Source organism: Daktulosphaira vitifoliae, unplaced genomic scaffold (assembly GCF_025091365.1).
Source record: "Daktulosphaira vitifoliae isolate Bord-2020 unplaced genomic scaffold, ASM2509136v1 Scaffold_3, whole genome shotgun sequence".
In the NCBI taxonomy this organism is placed as follows: domain Eukaryota; kingdom Metazoa; phylum Arthropoda; class Insecta; order Hemiptera; family Phylloxeridae; genus Daktulosphaira; species Daktulosphaira vitifoliae.
In genome coordinates, this window is record NW_026099574.1 from 24,241,455 (window position 1) to 24,262,590 (window position 21,136).

At 26.3% G+C, this 21,136-nt stretch overlaps 2 protein-coding genes across 3 annotated transcripts; one reads left to right on the forward strand and one right to left on the reverse strand.

Annotated features, from left to right (window-relative positions):
• Positions 1-371: 371 nt before the first annotated feature.
• LOC126902915 (bax inhibitor 1) lies at positions 372-3,726 on the forward strand. The gene is made up of 5 exons (XM_050680640.1): positions 372-618; positions 1,942-2,171; positions 2,723-2,949; positions 3,014-3,184; positions 3,275-3,726. The coding sequence occupies exons 1-5, from the start codon at positions 569-571 to the stop codon at positions 3,302-3,304; spliced, it is 708 nt and encodes a 235-aa protein (XP_050536597.1). The 5' UTR covers positions 372-568; the 3' UTR covers positions 3,305-3,726.
• An 815-nt stretch (positions 3,727-4,541) lies between these two features.
• LOC126902913 (RNA-binding protein cabeza) lies at positions 4,542-17,823 on the reverse strand. 2 transcript variants are annotated; one of them, XM_050680637.1, is made up of 10 exons: positions 17,581-17,823; positions 17,132-17,347; positions 16,627-16,773; positions 16,514-16,544; positions 9,270-9,298; positions 6,778-6,908; positions 6,321-6,450; positions 6,058-6,258; positions 5,076-5,517; positions 4,542-4,943 (listed from the first exon to the last, which is right to left on the reverse strand). In XM_050680637.1, the coding sequence occupies exons 1-10, from the start codon at positions 17,591-17,593 to the stop codon at positions 4,910-4,912; spliced, it is 1,374 nt and encodes a 457-aa protein (XP_050536594.1). In that variant the 5' UTR covers positions 17,594-17,823; the 3' UTR covers positions 4,542-4,909. The 2 variants fall into 2 exon arrangements, with proteins under 2 accessions (XP_050536594.1, XP_050536593.1); XM_050680636.1 differs by having other exon boundaries at positions 6,046-6,258.
• Between the last annotated feature and the right edge of the window lie 3,313 nt (positions 17,824-21,136).

Consider the following 21,136-nt stretch of genomic DNA (forward strand, 5'->3'; position numbering starts at 1 on the left):
AGCAATCACTTTTATAATAACTGGTTCTTATCTTAATTTGCACTAAAGGTGTCAGCCGTGCATGAGAGGGTAAATAGCGATTGTCAATAGTCTGATTGTCGAGGTATATCTATGTATATTTAATCTACTACTTATACCAAAATTAAATAAAAAATATTGTATTGACTAATTTAAAAACATTTTTATATTTAATATATATATAAGTATGAAGCACATTTAAATATATAAGAAATGTATAATGTCAACCATTAATGTTCTGACTATTGATATTAGATCTATGATGATAATATTTATTTATTTATAACCTCTTTGAATTAACAGCTGTCAAGGTCAAAGTTCAGTGACGTCACTCGATTTATTTACATGACGTGTTGTTCTAGTATATTCTCGAATAATAAATTCGTCGTAGCTATTCAAGTCATTACTACTACGTTACTTCACACTTAGACGAGATAAATTAATCCATTTTGTGTTATTTCAGTTAAAGTTTATTATTACGAGTTAATCTAAAAAAGTTTAATCGACAGTTTATATTTCAGTTAAACAAGTATTATTAAGTGGTCTTAAAATGCCGACCTCAGCATTCCGCACATTTGCCCGTTCATTTGGATCAAAAATGTAAGATTCTATTTCTAATTTAATATTTTTAGTTTATAAGTACTATTTAAATGTACCATTTATTTTTTTACATTTAAAATGCACTATTATTGCAATCAACTTATACGATAATAGAATCGCCAGGATTAAAAGTATACTGCTATACATAGTGATTGGTTTATCATAAACCACTTGATAACTCCCAAAATAAATAAAAAAAAAAATGTTTGGTTTTTGTGTTAAATCTATTTTTTGATTTATCAGTGATTAATTACTTTTTAATACCATCATATATATTTTATTGGGATGTCAAATTATTTTTTTCTAATGGCAACATAATTAATTAGTTAATTTAATTAATAATAAAAAATGGCCGGTCTATAAAAAACTTAGAGCGTGTAATTGGGATGTTATTAATTTTATAATGATAGCTAGAAATAAGATGAGGTAGTTATTATTTTTATCACTAGTTATTTTCCGTATGTAATCATCCTTCCCCTAGATATAAAAATAAGTTTAACTTCTGAAATACTGGTTTAAAATTTGTTTCAATCATTTTCTATTTTATAAGCTAGTTAAATTTATGTCATTAAAAATAAATAAATAAAGTTGGTAAAGACATAAGGAAGGAACATAAAATTAATTCATAACATAATTTTTGAGGGTAATGTCTTCGACTAGATACAATTTGTGATCTTTTGACGTATTTTTGAAAGAAATCGATTTGGTGAGAGCTGAGAAAAAGTGGTAACAGACAAAAAAAAAACACATCATAGTAAAACCAATACCTTCTCAGTTTTGCATCAAAGTTAATATATTGTACTACGTCACTATAGTTATTTAACTTTTACTTGTCAGAAAAACTTTTAATGTAAGAAAAATTAACTAGTTCTTTGTGTATTTATTAATACTTTGACAAATGCTTATTTATTTTGGTAATTTTCAACCTAATGTAGCAGTCAAATTTGGGATCATTGATATTATTGCTGCTATAGCTCTTATGTCATAAAATAAAATTTTTCTTACTAGTTCTATAACATTAATGTCTCCTACAGTAAAATGACATATTACTGCTATATCAGTAATGTCTGTCTAAATTACTAAAAGCAATTATATTGTTGAAAATAGTAATTTTTTTTATTATTAAATTTTAGTATCTTTAATTCTGTTTTTTAATTACAATTTATTTTTAAATTTGTTTTGCATTGAAATTTTTTATTTTAAGTAGACAGCGTATATTCTGGTCTTATAAATTGCAACATAATTAGGTATTATTATTTACTATAAAAACATCTATGTTTTTCACCCCTCTATGTTAGTATAATATTATTATATTTTTTACAGTGAAAAACCTATTCGTACACATTTAGTTAATGTGTATGCTTGCTTGACTCTTTCCATGGTTGCAGCTGCTGTTGGAGCGTATGTGCATGTGTTTACAAACTTTCTTAATGCTGGAATTCTAACAGCTCTTGGTGCAACTGGTTTGTTGTTGGCACTTATGTACACACAAGATAATGGAAAAAACCATTCACTTAGAATTGGTTATTTAGTTGGTTTTGCATTTTTTACAGGTTTGTTTTAAATTAAATCAATGCGTTTAATTATTTTCATTAAAACTTAAATAGTTTTTATTCTCTCAACCGAATAAAATCAGTAATAAATTTATAGGACTTAAGACCTCCATTAACATAATATTATGTTGACAAAAGGTACTGAGGGATGAATGTCTGAACTATGTTCACTCTATGTTCTGAAAGTTGACTTGAAACCCCCTAGAAATCCCTAAATACGCCACTGTGATTGATATAAATCTCCTATATACCATTTAAGAACAAAGTTATCAACTTTAATGGCATAATTATTAATCAATCTCTCAATACAGAGTGATTTTTTTTATAAGAAACCACTTAATTAACTGAAAAAATTTATTTATTTTTTTTATTGGTTTCTTATAGTTCTATTTTTTAATCAAATCCCTAATAATAAAGTATTTTTTTATGTTCATTGTTTATACCTTATAAGATATTAACTTTAATTTAAAAGAATTCATCCAGGGTTAGTATACATGTAAAGAAATTAAATATGATATGCATTTTAATATTAAATTTTTTTTTTATCATAGGATTAGGAATTGGTCCACTTTTAGAATATGTTATTCACGTTGATCCCAGTATTATACCAACAGCATTTTTAGCGTCTACTTTAGTGTTCACATCATTTAGCTTGTCTGCCATTTTTGCTGAACGCGGAAAATGGCTTTATTTAGGAGGCACTTTGATGTCATTATTATCAGTACTCATGTTAATGTCTCTTGCTAATTTATTCTTTGGTTCTGATCTTATTTTCAAAGTATGGACAGAAATATTTTGTGTATTTTATACATTGAATACTAATTATTTACAATATTATTTAGTCATATCTGTATCTTGGACTTGTATTAATGAGTGGCTTTGTATTGTATGATACTCAATTAATCATGGAAAAGAGAAGAGCTGGAGATAAAGATTTTATCGCTCATTCAGTTGATCTTTTTGTAGATTTTGTAGGCATGTTCAGAAGATTGCTTATCATTCTTGCTCAGAAGGTAAAATGTCTTGTATTTTTACTATTAATACTAAAATACTGTAGACATAGTATTTTTTAAAACGATGTTAATGTAATCATATTATTTTAGGAACAAGGATCAAAGAAACGCAAAGACTGAATGAATTGAACCCACACGTTTTATTTTTAACAATGGTAATTTACCAATGGGATGATAAAAAATAACTATATATATACTATTCAAAATAAAATAAAATTATATAAGTATAGAGGTTTATATTCTTAGTTATGTAATTAATTTTACAGTTTAATAATTATAACTGTAAATTTAAGACTAGATGTATAATCATTTATCTCATACAATAAACTTACCTTAAATCAAACTTGATTTTCGGTGTAGGCAATTTAGGTAAGATGTTGATTGTAGATATGTTAATTTATTTCTCTAAAACTCATTGTATGAAATATTTGTCACATAAAATTTTCTTACATTAAACATTAAAATGTAATGTTTTTTTTATTACCATTGTTTAAATTAAAAAAAAAAAAAAATTATGAATATATTTGTTTAATTTAATTATATCACAAAGTTCTTGTTAATGCTTGTACCCATTATCCATGAGTTTTTATAACAGAAGTAACATGTCAATTTAAATTAATTTAATTGTCAACAAACTGTTATCTCAAATGATGATTGAGTAATGCTCTCAAATTTTCACAATTTTACGAGTTGTCAGATAGATTTTATTACTCTAATATCAGCAATTTTTTTAAAACTTATAATTGCAAACTCGTAGATTAGTAGTGTTAAGTTTATAATTTTTATTACCCAAAGAAAATATAGATATTTATTTCTATCATAAATTAATCTTGAGAAAGTGAGTTGCTGTATTTAATCTATCATACTTATACATTAATGACTAAATCTCAACTAAATTAAACTAGAGTAATACTGTGTCAGAACATTCAATATATTTACTGGTAAAATATAAAGTGGTATAAGCCACATCTAAATTATAATAATGTTAATATCTACATGACACTCTACTCTTAAACAATGAACTATAATCAATACTTTCAATAAGATTACAGTTCTTCAATATTTATTATGTTTTTAAATTAATATGAAATGATAGTTTATTCTTTACTGATTTATGTACATAATGTTAAAAAATAATAGTAAATCACTAGTGTATCATTTGAAGAATTAACCAATTTTTTTTAATAACAATACTTATCAACTTAAAGTTATAATATTTTAATCATCATTTTAACACATTAAATGGATACTGGCACCAAAATCTTTGGTAGACAGTAGATCCGTAAATCCAATATTAACATAACTAAAATATTTTAATGTTAATATAGAATCAACTTTATTTTACATTGAAAACAAATTTTATAAAAAAAACGCATTTTGACGCTAATTTATTTAGATAACTAATTTGATATTAATACAATTTTTTATTGTGGAACATTGAGAATTAGGACACTTCAGACAAAGAAATAATGCAACATGTTAAAACTGTAGAAAACAAATTACATAGTCACAGAAATATTGTTCATAAGTTTTTATGAATATCTTATCATTTATTTACAAATATGAAAAACTCTAATAATAATTAATGTAAGTGTTGATGATCTTAATTTTTATTACATACTAATTTTTCTAGTTTAACCTAGAACTACACATACACAAAGCTTAATATTGTCAATAAGGAAGGTATAAAATAAAAAAAATGGATATCTAAAATTTAATTCTTCATTAATATGGACGATTTCGGTCTCCTCTTCTGTCACTAACAATCAAAATTAAAAAATTATAAACTATTTATAATTTACTAAACAATAACAAAATTATATTTTACTTTATAATAAAAAAAATTTATAACTACATCTATATACTTAAATAATCAAAATAGTTAACTTACTCTCGCATTGGTCCGCCTCCGCGTCCACCACCACCTCGGCCACCAGGCCCTCCTCTTCCTCCAAAACCTCTGCCACCACCGGGTCCCCCTCGACCTCCCATTCCTGGTCCACCGCGGCCTCCACCCATACCACCTCCACGTCCACCACGCATTGGAGGTCCACCACGACCACCTCCCATACCACCTCGTCTGCCACCACCATCACCATAACCTTCTGGTTTTGGTTCATTGCATCTGTTACAGTTTTGTCTCCATGAGAAGTTAGTATTGGCACAGGATGGATTAGTACATTTCCAATCTCCATCTCGTCCACCTGAATCATTTCCACCACCTCGGCCACCACGACCGCCACCACCCATGCGGTCATCTCTTCTGCGATCTGGAGGAGGCCCTCGATCATCTCTGCCTCCACCTCGGCCTCTTCCACCTCCTCCTCTACCACCTAAATATACAATATTTTCATTAATTCTTAATCTTAATCATGGTAGTAGTTTATTTTACCTAGGCATTAATTATCACAATTTATTTTGTATGTAAGCAGCATATATTTAAACTAGCTCATACTAAACAAATTGGAAAAAAGCATCCAAAATAGTAGAAATAGTCATTATTTAAACAACCAATGACTAGGTAAAAAATTAAAAATTAAAACTATAATATACAAATTTAATAAAAATCATTTGAACTTTAAAAATAATTTTTACATTTAACACTAATAACTAAATTATGCAGTTCCTTATTGTAAATGGCTCATGAATAAGATGATACAAGATATAATAATTAAAAAGTAACACTGCATTTGTTTTCCCATTTATATATATATATATATAAAGTCTAAAAAATGTGTATTTTAGTATGAAAATGAATATAATAGATATTTTAGTATTTCTTAAATCAAAACATTATCACTTATAATTAATAAAAAAATTATTAAAAAAGTTCATTTCATTATATTAAAACTGAATATTACCACGTTGCCCACCATAGTATCCGCCATCACCACCATCATCTCCTAACGAGTCATCTACATTGTGAAAACCACCACCATATCCTCCGCGACCTCCACCTCTGCTGCCTCCACGACCACCTCCTCCACCTCCACCTCCACCTCCACGGCCACCTTGCCAGTTATCTCTTTTTGTTGCTAATTGAACACTTATAGTAGATCCATTGAAAGATTTTCCTAGATTAAAAAGTCTTGTTTTAACATTAATGAATCAAAGATAAAACAAACACAAAAATTACCATTAAACCATGAGATAGCACTGTTGGCTGAATGAGCATCATCATATGTTACAGTAGCTTCTCCCTTAGGTCGTCCAGTTGCTTTATCATTGTACATCCAAATTTTGGGTTTTCCAGTTTTTTTATCCGTCTACCGATAAAAAGGTATATATAAATTAAAATCTATATATTTCATCCAAAGGACAAACATATGTATATAAATGAAGCAGTCATAGGTATAAAAGTGACATACTGGAATAAATGAGATAAGTGCAAAACTAAAAAATAGTCTCTTTAAAATGGCTTTAAGATAAAATTGGATTTTGTTTAAATTAAATGTTATTTATCATCAATTTCCCAAACCAATTGTATTGAGAAGATAGCATTTTTAAACTCAAATATCTCTGAATAATTTTTTTGTTCTTTTATCTATAAATGCCTCGTATATTTTAATTTTTTTTGTTTAATAATAATTTACTTTAATTATCCCAATAGAACCGAAATGTTGTTCAATTTCAGCTTCAGATGTATTTGAAGACATACCAGACACAAATATAGTATCTTCTTGGACAATGAAATCTCCACTTCTATCATTAGGTGGTGCTCCTCCTTAAGATTGAAAAACAAAATTAATTAAATAGAAATTAAATTTTTAAATTTAAGGGAACTTTAAAATTGTAAATTATAAAAACCAATAATGAAAGAAAACAACCTATAGAATTGTGAGACTTTAGTCGATAGTAGTATATATAAATTATACAACGAAACATACATATAAAAAATGTTTAACTTATTTATAGCAAAAACCATAAAAAATATTCACTATCAAGATTCATCATTTAATACTTTTTACGTACCATAAAACATAAAATTTGAGTGGCGTGCATGTAAAAGAAGCAGTGAACCAAAAGTTAACACAATTTATTTTTAATATTCAACTATTATAATATTTCAAGAACACTTTCATTTTTCCAAATTTTATTACTTGTGTATAGAAATGGTTTTTACACCCATGTTACAGTAAACTTGATACTTAGTGTTCTATTTACTTAGTGTGCTCCCATTACATATAACCAAAATTAAATTATTATATGCTGTAATTTTTTTTTTTTTTTTTAGTTCAACTCTAATACAAAAAGTATATTTATTTTCTACCTTTAGTTTGAAAAATACACATTTTAGAATACTTTATTTACATTTATTAATTTCATAAAATACAGGATTGTTTTATGTTATTTAAATTCATATATACCCTTTTAGTTCAACTAAAAATACACACCACAAAACACTTTTCCCTGACTTCATTTTATACTACACAAATACTTAACTATAAAAAATTTCATATTATTAATTATAAATAATACTAATTAGATCATAGTTTGGCATATTTGCTAAATGTATTTAACTCATTCATTTCTTTTTTGTTTGTTACATATAAATTAAATAATATAACTTCTAATAATTAAAATAAACCAATTTCATGAAAATTTAAGTATTCAATTACTAATTTTTTATATATATCAAAACATGTTTTGGCAGAGAACAATCATTCCGAAGAATTAAATATTTGTAGAAAGATGATGATCAATACATCAAATCAAACATGACAAAATTATCTATATCCATACATGGGTGATATTTAATAAACATATTTCTTAAAAATTATGAGAAAAATAATAATAAAAAAAAATATATCTCAGAAGATTAATGATTCTGAAGGACTGTCATCATAGAAGAATATCAATACATTAAAATAATATAATGTATTGATATCACTCTATGATCATTCAGTTCTTCAAAATCATTGTCCTCCCAAAATATGTTTTTTAATATTTTTTTCATTTGTGACTTTTTAAAGTGCAACCAAATTTTAAATATTTTTAATTTGTGGTAATTTTTACTTGATTGACTTTTTAATTTTATTATGGAATAACATATAACACAGAAAAAACCTCCCAATATCATTTTTTTAAGGTTATAGGAGGCTTATCATTAATAACTCGTCTAAAATATTTTTTTTTGGTCATTTAAATCAATGAACCAACCTAGTATTAAACAGTATGTTTATAACTATTTTATAATTTTTCACTTCTTCTTAATAATAAAAAATAAATAATGTGCAAAAAAATATACAGTATAATGCAAAACTATATAAATTATTTTTATTTATATAATAACATCACTTAACCCTGGAACGCTAGCGTACGTCAGACTGACATATTGTATGCGCGCCAATAACTTCCCCTTCTGTCCCTTCCCTCCTGCACCTCTATACCTTTTTAACGTGATTTGAATAAAGACTCTTTTAAAAATGATGATAAAATTGCTCGTTTTTATCGCAACTCACCCTATACTCACACAGTTAACAATAATATCTATCAAAGGAGTCAAATTGACGCATCACTAGTAAAATGCGCCTATAAGATATTGCTAGCGTTCCAGGTTTAAAAAAGAAATTTCCTATGTTAACTTGAATAAATTTGTTTTGATAATTATTAATGAAAAAATACTTATTTGAGTCAAAAAAAAATTATGACCCATAGATAATCTGTTTTCAAGAACAATAAAATTAAGTTTTTAATTGTAATTAAATAATATTAAGTTATGTTAAATACCTACAATTATATTTCAAGTCTTTATAAGACAATAATCAAAAATATTTCTCTTTATAATTACCAAAAGTACACAAACAATTTATTTAAGTCTTTAACCCCTTATATGAACAACTGCTAAATCCTTTTTGCACGCCACTAACCAATCAGTATAAATTTAATAAATATTACCACGGGCTATGTATGAGACAGATTCCAACAAATATATAGGTTCAGAAAAGTTACCTTGCAAAATAACTAATTAATCTTGTTTACAGCAAATGAGGAATTATATACTTAGTTACAGACTCATTTGAGCGCCTATGAACCATTTACTTAATATGTATATAAAGCACCACTTGATACTTGTGCTATTTACCTTTGTTAAAACCACCCCTGCCGCCAGAGCTAGAACAGAATAAATTGCATACACAATCAAAACACGATTACATGTATTACATTTAACATAATAACAATGATTTTGAAATTCAATTGTAAAATAAAATATAAGATATATTGAATAAACCTATAATTTCCTAAAATATAACATTTCTATTTTGCTTAACTTATAAATAAAATTATATTTCATACAAAACATAACCCTTATAAGTAATATAAGCAAAATTAATTTCTTCATTTTTAGATAATTACTATTTATATATTTTTAAAAATATGACTCATTTAGTAAGGAACAGTGTGACCAAGTCAGTAACATGGCAGTGTTTGATACGCACAGCTTCGGGTTCAAAATTCAGTCACGAGCTACTTCATTTGCCGAACGAGAGATCAGTTTAGTAATTGAGTCACCATACCTCTCTCCAGTGACGAATTAACCACCCGTTCTGGAGTATAAATGGTTAATAAACCTCCTTCTTTGAGGGAGGCTGTTATGGCCCATAATGGTCTGATAAAGCAATAATACAAAAAGCAATGACTTATTTAGTATCAGAAAATCTTAAGGTAAGAGTAGGAGTGCATCAAGGTTCTGTTTTAACCTCTTACTTATTTTCTATAGTGATGGATAAAATTTTTAGAAAAATACAAGGAAAGGTACCATGGTACATATTGTTCGCTGACAATATAGTGTCAATAGGAGAAAATAATGAAAAAATTAAAAAAAAACTAGAGATGTGGAGATCAGCTTTAGAAGAAAAAGGGATTAAGAATAAGTAGGAATAAGACAGAGTATATAGAGTACAAGTTTGACAAAGGACAACACGAGGTAGTTAAAATGAGATCAGTGACAATAAGTGAGGATGTCATAAATGAATAGTTTTAAGTATTTAGGATCAGTTGTGCAAAAGAATGGTGGAATTGACAAGAGTGTAAGAATGTAAGGACTATGTGCAGGTGGATAAAATGGAGAAAAGTTTCTGGTGTGTTATGAGATAAGAAAATTCTGATAAGACTAAAAGTTAAGTACTATAAGACTGTAATGAGATCTGCTATGATGTATGAATGTTGAGTAAGAAAATAGAGTAGAGATGAGAATGCTGATGTGAGGATAAATGATGTAGGGAATTGTCATGGGGAAGTTTATGATAAGGGTGGCTGACCTCAAGTAGTTAGGATTAAGACAAGGAAAAGAAGATAATAACATGACTCGATAAATCAAAAATTTTTTAGTTAAATAAATAAAATCTTAATAAAAATTTTTTTAATCAAAATGTAGTAAAATAAGCAAATGAATTATTAATATTATTTATTATTATTAAGAATAACAATTATGGAAAAATTACATTTCATAATTGTACAGTAAATTGTATGCTATTTATTTAATTAATATTAGAATTCTTAATAAGTTCAACACTTTTTCCTTACTAGCTGGTTAAAAAATTAACTCCAGTACTTGAAAAATAATCTGATAATGTTATTACATGGCAACTAATAGTAAAAATATAAATTCAACTATTTCAAATAAAAGAATCAAAACATTAAATATTAAAAAAAAAAAAACAATTGAATTTATTAATAATTGTTTTTTTCTTTATTATTGAATCAGTTGCATTGGATAATTTAACCAAAGATATTTATTGTATGAAAAATCAACAATTTTCAATATTAAAAAAACTTATTATATTAATATTAAATATAAAAAATAAAAATTTAGAAATGCCCGATAATAAACAATTTAAATAATATAAGTTTTTTTACTAAAAATTAACTTAAAACTACTAATTGTAAATCAAACTTAAGAGGGTTAAAATAAATTTACCATATAATTAAGCTTAATAATGTAAAATACTGCGTAAACACAGGAATTTTTTTTTTATTTCATTTAATTTATTAGCCATAAGCGATCTATTTTTATTATATTCATAATTGTAGTATAAAATATCATTTTTATTCTTGTACTTCCATAAATAAGACTTATCAACAATAGATCAAATAAGAAAACCTCATGTTATGTTATACATTAATAAAATTATATTTTTAAGTTCAACTATCTATTATTATCATTTATAATCAAATAAATGATTATAAACTATTTGTTTAACTTAAAAAATAAATAAATAAGTCGATCAAAATGCTTTGAGTGAATTTTAAAAAATATTGACAGTGCCAATTCATTTAATAATTGCGACATAATACAAATTATTTAATTTTGAAAACTATGGGGACTTAATCTAATTAATTGAATAATCAATTGACCTTAATTACATTTTATAGTTTTGATTTGATACAAAACAATATTCGAATTGGAGTAAAATGACTGCAGCATTTTGTACAATACTTTATCATAAAGGTATTTACTTAATGTAATACAAACTTTACACATGTTGTAATATTCTTTGGAAAGTGTAATAAAGAACTATTATATAGATAGACTAGATGGAAAAATAAAGTATGATTTTCATAATGGCAACATAAATCTTAAAATTATTAAACCAAAATAGTTTTAAATATGACATTTATTATTTTGAATATACATGTACTTAATGAATGAGTTATTTATAATAGGGAAATATGGAGCAAAATGATAACTGTACTTAAGAAATATTTAATTGTAATTATAAATTAAAAAGTTTTAAATAAATTTGATTTTTACACATATTATGTTCTTAAATAAATGATTACATTTTTCATTCAAATTATTTTTTCTTATATTATTATTTCTCTCCAATGACATTTAATCAAATAATAAATTAGATTTCAAATGGAAACTTTACTGAATTCAATGCAAGTTTAATTATTCTAATTAAATAAACTTAATCTAAAAATAGTCAATTGGAGCAAAATTTATTCATAAAATTTGTTTTACCTCAATAAACATGATTATAAAGTTAAGTATAACTAACATTTTAAATGTTATTTGTTATTTTTTATGAGAGTATTATAATAATTTATATGAAAAATTAATAATTTTGTTAAATTTTAATTTTTAAGTTAATATAATTATATTAAACTAAAATGAATATACACTTCAATAATTTTATAATTAATTTTTAATACTTTTAGTCACATTAATCATATTATATTGAGTAATTTGAGTAAAATAGTGTGGTTTTCAATTCTAGTTTAATTTTGCCTAAACTATGGGGCAAAAAGAAAATGTTCCAAGTTAAAAACATACTCTTAATTTATTATTAAAAATAGAATTTTGGTCACTTAAACTACATAACATTTGTGATTAAATGATGTTAATTTTACCAATTTTACCATGTTGTAAGTAATGGTTATTCAAACTTTGAGGTTTTTGTTTTACCTTATATTCCCCTACAGGTAAAAAAAATAAATCTCATAGTATTTTGGTACCTAATACTAAGTGTTTCTGTAAATAATTATTTTCTTGTTATTTAATGGTTTACTAAATAAAACTATCTCAACATTTATTCAATGATAAAATTCAACAACACTCATTTCTGTAAAATTATAATCCTCTAAAAAATTATATATTTTATAATCATAAAATATTAAACTAAATGTTACATAAAAACTTCTATTGTTAATTTCAAATCCTTTTTAAGATTTAACAAAAAATACCAAATGTTAAGTGTCTATTACTAGGTTACAAAATAACATGACAAAGTTAATATTAATTCAACAATTTATTTTTAATTTAAAATAAGTAGTTTAAATAGCCTAATTAATTAATTTAAGTTGTAAAAATGCCTAATTATATTCAAAAAAATCTAAATGGTTCTTATTTATGTAAAAGGCACTAAGATATATGTAAAATAACTTAAATTAAATACACAATACTTTACATTTTTGAAAAAAAAAAATATATATATTTTATAATTGTAAGGAAATTAGCACAATATCCAAGTGCATACATATAAATACATTGCTGTAGCTCACTACTATAACCTTAATGGGATAGTTTGACCTCTAGCATAGGGGTTGAGCACAAGACTAACAACCCAGCCTTATCAAAAATTTATTGTTATGATATAATAATTAAATCAGCATTGAACAAAGTGAAACGATTTATAAATTTGACATAGAAAAAGAACAATGTAGTTAAAGATAGCGACCGGAAATGCAATAACTCTCTTAAGAAGGTATATTATTCCAAATTATTAGGTATACAAGAAAATGGACGAGTAAAGAATAAATAAAAGTAAAGAAGTGTATAATATACTTCTCAGAAATGGAAGAGACACACACCAGTTTAGGTTTATATTTTCCGTATATGAGACCATACAATCATATATTATGGAATATAACCCAATATCAGAAAGATTTATACTAAAAATTGACACTGAACCTATAAATATTGCCTTGGATCATAACTGTGCACCACTGGTATGAGCAGACGAAAATATTAAGGATGCCTTCTATGAGGATCTGTCCCAAGGATATGACAAGTTGTCAGGGAATGCAAGATAGTATTGGGTATCTTAAATGCTAAATGTGGGGAGAAATGTATTTTCTCCCTGAAACTTATATTATTTAAGCCAGGAAAAAATGATAATAAGAAGCACAACATTTTCACTTAAGATAATTTATAAAGATAAATGGAAATCATTATATATTTTAAAAATTAAACAAATAAATCACATTTTCAACCAAAAAAATTCCGCTTATGTATTATAGACGTATGTAACTATAATAAAGCAGACTGTGATAAGAATCAATTCCTAGTTATAACAAAATTTAAACTAAAGTTACAGTCAAAAATAGCTGTAAAACAGAAAGAATATACTATATAATTTGAAGTGTTTGAAAAATAACAAGATTTAACAATATGCAGTAAGGATATGAAAATACATTGAAAATATTTAAAAAAAAGAAATGGAGAATGGCACAAAATAAGTAAAACCATTAAGGAGGTTATAAAACAAGTAATTAGTAGACTAAAACACATGAAGAAAAATGGTGTAATGATAAATGCCAATAAACAGTAAAAAAACTATGTATGTCCTAGGATTAGTACATGAAATAAAGAGAAAAAACTGCAATAGAATTATACAAAGCCTGGACGACTACCAGTAATACAGAAAGAAAACTAAAAATATTTGAAATTAAAATATGGAGAACAACTTGTAATTCTATTTATAACAGAATACATACATGGATTAAAAAATGTAATCGGTAACTTTAAGAGTTGGGACTGGTACCAATCAGTAGCTTAATGTGATTAGCAGATACAATAGCTTGATCACATAATTCGTAGAAATGAAGAATAGATGTTTAAAGTGGTGCTAGAATTGGAAGCTATATGAAAGAGACCACCCAAGCAGTCACAAAAGAAATGGATAGATACATTGAAAGAAGATATCAAGAAAAGAGAAATATGAGAATGGATAACGAGAAGTATGTAGATCTTTAAGAGTAATAAATGCCAACAGAAGAACAAATACAATTTTTAAACCTTATTTAAAATCAAGTAATTTAATATTAAGTTCATAATTATAATACTGTCTCATACATTTCAAGTAATCATTAACAATATTATCTATTTTTAAGGTAATATAAAATTTATATTTGTTAATCTATCTTATATAACAGAAGAACAATGAATCTGTCATAGCTATAACAATTTTTTATTGAGTATAAGTGAGGATTTACGCTAGTTTCCAAAAATACATTAATTAATTTTGATTAAAGAAAAATGATGTATTTCAATTAAGAATCAAACTATATGCTTTTCTTTGTAATTATAATATTTAAAATTTGATTGAATAACTTTCACTGGTTCAAAAGTTAACTCATTTTTAACTGTTAAACCTGCCTAAATCTATATTTGTTATATATTATCAACTGATAATATGAAAATAAAAAGTAATTAGTTAGTAAATTGATATAATAAATATTTCAAAAATAAATAATCTACTCATAAACTCATAAAGAACATTACCAAGATACAAAAATTATTTAGTATTTCTATATTTTAAACAACAAAATCAAAATTATAGTATCATAGTTAACTTTATTTCTAAGATAAATGGCTTTTGAATGTTATATTAATAATCAAGTTGATTCTACTCCTTTTAAAATAATTTTTTACATAAAATTAGACTGATTCTACAAATATTTTAGTAATTCTATCAAATATAACCTTTCACACAATAAAATCAACAAAAAAACACTTTCTTCCTTAACTAAATGTATCTAATGACTTTTAGGTGATATAACTTTAATTCAATTATAAGATTCATACATAAAGTAATTTTTCCTTATCATAAAATCCCAAGAAATACACAACACAGATTATTAAACATTTAATATTGGTCACATATGTAAGAATTAGCCAGAACTACTTTATTTTCTTTACCAAACAACTAAGCATTTAAAGCATAATTATCTTAGACATAAGATATATTTAAATATAAGTATCTTTTATCAACCACTATTATACTATTTCTCCAAGTAAAAATGCAAAAAAGCTAAAAAAAATTTTTTTTTTTGTGATATTCAGATATAAATGAATAAAAAAACAAAAGATTTCATTATAAGTAATTATTATCTATTATTATTATTATTATTATTATTAATATCTATTAGTTAAATGTTCATTGAGGTAGATAAAACCTTGACAACTAAAATGAAATCAAGGCAGGAATAAACTGATTTTTAAAAGTAACAACATATGACTAGTGGGCTGAAATAAAGAAGTTCTACCACCAATATTAAAATGTGTTAAAAAGATTGGAGCTCAAATAGAAAAATAGTATTTTTAGTGACTTCATTAATAAAATAAAAGAATTTTAGTAAGATTCATACTAGTCTTTATTTTACTAAGTAGGAGAACTTAGTTTTTGCATGAGCCTCACATAATAAATAAGGATACATTACCAAGAAAATTTTGGCTTATATTGGGTATCAAAACTACCAACTATTTAATTTTTCCCAATTCATAATTTTATAGTTCAATAAGATATAAAAAAACAACCAATAAATGAGATCAAACAGCTTTAGTTACTAGAAGCTTACAAATAGGTAACCAAATAGGATTGGTTATGGTAACTAGATAATATGAAATTTAACTTTTTCTACACTTAAGCTGTTTATCAATCATATATTATACCTTAAAAGGACAAAATTTATTCAACCAAATATTAACATAATAGATAGCTATCTAAGCCAATTAATGATTAACAAAATATAATTTATTACTTATAGAAAGTTCAAATTCAAGTAATTACTTTTATATTAAGTGAATATATAGAAACTTACTCATATCCACTGCCTCGATCTTGCCTGCTACCTATAATTTACAGTTGAGAATTTTAGTCTAAGTATATAATATAAACTATACATATACATATATATATATATATATATCTTACCACCAAAGCCACCAGGACCACCAAAACCACCAGATGGTGGACCACCATAACCATTTCCTCCACCAGAGCCATTGAATGATCCTTGTTGTCCTCCAGACTGCCTAAAACTAGGAGGTGGTTGTTCATAACCAGCATACCCACCTGCCCCTGCAAAATAATATTATTAATTTATGCTACTATTGTTATTAGATCTAATAGTATACTATTAATATATCAATAGAAAACGCTTAAAGAGAATTATGAATGTTCATTATAAACTGATAAGTTATAATAATGATTGTAAACTGATAAGTTATAAATTTATTTTATATTTTATTACAGATTGCAACTTTAGAACTAGCTACTAATTTTTATTTGTACTTAATGTAGTAACTAATTCTATGTAGATTAATCAGTTAGAAATATTAGTATGAAATTAAAGACTTTAATATATATGAAAATATTGCTAGCAAAAAAAAAAATGATTAAATATTAGTATACAGTACCAAAAAGTATTAAAAATTACCTTGCACTACACCAGAGGGTGGAGGAGGAGGTTGAGACCATCCAGCACCTCCTCCAGGATATCCTTGTGGTTGTTGTGTTTGTGGGGGTTGCGGCGCACCAGCTTGCTGATAGCTAGGTGGACCTGGTGGAGGAGCACCATAGGCTGGATAACCACCATATCCTCCTGCTACACCACCACCAGCTCCTCCGCCACCATATTGACCTGTAGAATATTCTGAAAAAAAAATGCCCAAATATAACGCGTTATTTCTAGAATGAGGAGAAAATAAAAATTTTAAGTAGACGTTAATAAGTGCCAAAGAGATTAACCTATAAATACTCGCGATTAATTTTATATTACTAGAAAAACTATTTCTTTAAAATACGTAATCAAAGCAGTAATAATACTACTACTAACAATTAAATATTCAGGTAATAACTCTAAACTTTCAAATGAATTATACTTACGTGGATTTGCCATAATCTTGTAGTAATTAACTAATATGATTTATTTTAAAAAGAAAAAGAGATTATTTAAATATTTAATGCAAATCAACACGAAAAACAATTAACGTTCAAGCGGAGTGTTTTAAAGTGACGCCGAGCACACGATAAAAGTCGGCGTACTATAATGCTAAATCCCAAAATGGCGTTTGTTTATGGTTAGAAATCGTAATTAGTAAATAGTACGGTTGGTAAGGCCGTATAACAAACAAGCAGCAAGAATAAGCGGCAACTGTGAAAGCGTATATGAGTATGACATCACCAGGGACGCTAAAAACATGGTAGCCAAATTAAATACAAATAAGGGAATTTTATTCAACTAAATGTTTCACTATCAGTTTTTAACGATTATCTTAAAATTTATCATCCACACTGATGGTAATCAGTGTCTTATTTGAAATTTCAAAATCGCTTACCAATCTTGTTTTAATATTTGTAAAAATATATTTTGAATAATTTTTAGCTTCGATGCGAAGCTGAGAAGGTATTAATTTTACTATGATGTGTTTTTTTTTTTTTAAGTCTGTTGCCACTTTTTCTCAGCTCTCACTGGACCGATTTCTTTCAAAAATACGTCAAAAGATCACAAATCGTATCTAGTTGGAGACATTACCCTTAAAAATTGAAAAAAATTCCCTCGTTCCCCGCAAATGGAGGAAATATCCAAAAAAAATTACTAATTTAAAAATCGGTAAATTTTGTCATTTTTTTCACTTTTTTTTCTTAAAACTTCCATAACTTTTTGAAAAATAAACAAATCAACATAATTTTTTTTCTACTAAAACCTTAGATATTTTCCTTTCATTTGATATCATTTTGTTGAAAATCTAACCCTTAACCTGCTCATGAGGGGGGATTTAAAATAGCAACTTTTTTACAAAAACTAACTTTTTCAACTTAATTTTTGAAAATGTTCCGGAAATACTGCGTCCTTTAAAGATATATCAAATTAAAGCTTATTTTATGTCCTATAAAATGAAAAAAAAAATTTGTCCCGACATCTTATCTTCTATGTACAAATGGCTGTCGAAAATTAAAAAAAAATGTAATGTTTGCNCCTATAAAATGAAAAAAAAAATTTGTCCCGACATCTTATCTTCTATGTACAAATGGCTGTAAAAAAATGTAATGTTTGCGATAAAAATCATCTTTTATCTGGATGTTTTTTGTACTTAAAACTGCCATAACTTTTTCAATAATGAACAAATAAAAATAATATTTTTTTGTATTGAAACCTTAGATATTTCCCTTTCATTTGATATAATTTTTTTTGAAAATCTAACACTTATTCTGCTCACTGGGGGGATTGATTTGAAATACTAACTTTTTTACAAAAAATAAATTTTTCAACTTAATTTTTGAAAATGTTCCGGAAATATTTTATGTACTATAAAATGAAGAAAAAAAATTTGTCCCGATGTACTATNACTATAAAATGAAGAAAAAAAATTTGTCCCGATGACCTATCTTCTATGCGCAAATGGCTACCGTATTCAAAAATATGCTATTTTAACAAATTTTTTTTTTTTTAATTAAACACTATCTACAGATTTGCATCGAAACGTTTTTTATGATAGTGATTTTAATCACTGTCAGATATCATCTATACTGGACCCAACTATGCCACGACCCCACTGTGCCTCAGAGTTATTTTGTTATATTTACCTTTTTGAAATACTAAATACTTTACATTTTTGAGCGCCTTATTTTGTGTACTTCATAATTATAGATAAGAACAAGAATATCGATATTCTTTAGAACTGTAATGTATTTTTAATTTGAATTCAAAATATTTGTTGAGTTAGACGTGGATTCTGAAAAATGTTTTTTAGGGGACTATTCTGATAGCGTGAAACTTTTTTTTTGTCAATAAAATTTTACAGAGGTCATTTATTATATATTATATATTTATATATATATTTATATATTATATATATATATTTATATATTATATATATATATTTATATAAAATAAATTTGTATACCCTTTTGCATTAAGACAGAAGGAGAAAAACTTATATGAAAATCTAATAAAGCCTAATTTTAAACAGCTATTTTAGTGTTTTAATAACTTCTTCTTTGGGTCTATTGGGAAAAAGGACCCAATAAAACCAATTCCTTAGGACTAACCCGTTCTAAGGGATCATCTCGTCTCACAATTAAACCTTCATTCTTCTCTGTTTAACACTAGATTCTTCCGAATAGATCCTTCTTCTAAAAGTTTCAAACTTGACCATTAACTTTTAAGTCCCAATTAAAAATATACAATTAATAATCAATAAAAATTGAGTGAAGTAAAGAAATGGGGTCGTGGCATAGTTGGGTGCAGTATAGATGATATCTGACAGTGATTAAAATCACTATCATAAAAAATGCTTCGATGCAAATCTGTAGATAGTGTTTAATTTATAAAAAAAAATTTTGTTAAAATAGTATATTTTTGAATACGGTAGCCTTTTGCGCATAGAAGATAGGTCGTCGGAACAAATTTTTTTTCTTCATTTTATAGCACATAAAATAAGCTTTAATTTGATATATGTTTAAAGGACGCAGTATTCCCGGAACATTTTCAAAAGTTCAGTTGAATAAGTTCTATGTTTTTTACAATATTTCAAGTTTTGAACGCCTTCTATATAAGGGGAATTTGTCCAATTTAAAAAAAAAAAGTATGTCAAATAAAAGATATACTTATAATATATTTAGAAAAAAAAAAATTGTGCTGATACATACATTTTTCGAAAAGTTATAGCATTTTTAAGTTGAAATCGAAAATTTTAACAAAAAATAGTGTTTTTTTTTAACTACGGCAGCCGTTTAAATGTAGAAGATAAAGTGTCGGGACAAATTTTTTTTTTTCATTTTATAGCACATAAAATAAGCTTAAATTTGATATATGTTTAAAGGACGCAGTATTTCCGGAATATTTTCAAAAATTAAGTTAAAAAAGTTAATTTTTGTAAAAAAGTTGCTATTTTAAATCCCTCCCAATGAGCAGGTTAAGTGATAGATTTTCAAAAAAATGATATCAAATGAAAGGAAAATATTTAAGGTTTTAGTATAAAAAAAAATTATGTTGATTTTTGAAAAAGTTATGGAAGTTTTAAGAAAAAAAAGACAAAATTTAACAATTTTTAAATTTGTAATTTATTTGGATATTTCTCCCATTTTCGGGAAACGAGGGAATTTTTTTCAATTTTTAAGGGTAATGTCTCCCCGGGCATGAGCTCCGCCGAGAGCACAACCGGTCCCTCGAACCCGAGGACCGGCTGGCGCTCAGGCGGATGACCATGCTCCGGTGGCGGACTCGCCTCTCGGAGGAAACGAGAGGCGAGTGGACCAGGTCCCTCATAGGACCCGATCGGCTGGACAGGTGGGTGGACCGGACTCACGGTGAGATGACTTATCGTCTCACCCAAGTGATGTCCGGCCACGGCTGCTTTAACGAGTACTTACACCGTATTCGTAAAGCAGCCGCGCCGACGTGCGACCACTGTTCGGATCGCCCGGGAGAGGCTGATAG

What these genes read in the sequence shown, in the direction of transcription:
- LOC126902915 (XM_050680640.1), top strand. Translation starts at nt 569, where the DNA reads ATGCCGACCTCAGCATTCCGCACATTTGCCCGTTCATTTGGATCAAAA. An exon ending in GTTCTGATCTTATTTTCAAA is followed by an intron (nt 2,950 to 3,013) that starts GTATGGACAGAA and finishes AATATTATTTAG; the next exon opens with TCATATCTGTATCTTGGACT. An exon ending in TTATCATTCTTGCTCAGAAG is followed by an intron (nt 3,185 to 3,274) that starts GTAAAATGTCTT and finishes ATATTATTTTAG; the next exon opens with GAACAAGGATCAAAGAAACG.
- LOC126902913 (XM_050680636.1), bottom strand. An exon ending in ACCCTCTGGTGTAGTGCAAG is followed by an intron (nt 16,774 to 17,131) that starts GTAATTTTTAAT and finishes ATTATTTTGCAG; the next exon opens with GGGCAGGTGGGTATGCTGGT. An exon ending in GTTCTATTGGGATAATTAAA is followed by an intron (nt 6,451 to 6,777) that starts GTAAATTATTAT and finishes TTTTATCGGTAG; the next exon opens with ACGGATAAAAAAACTGGAAA.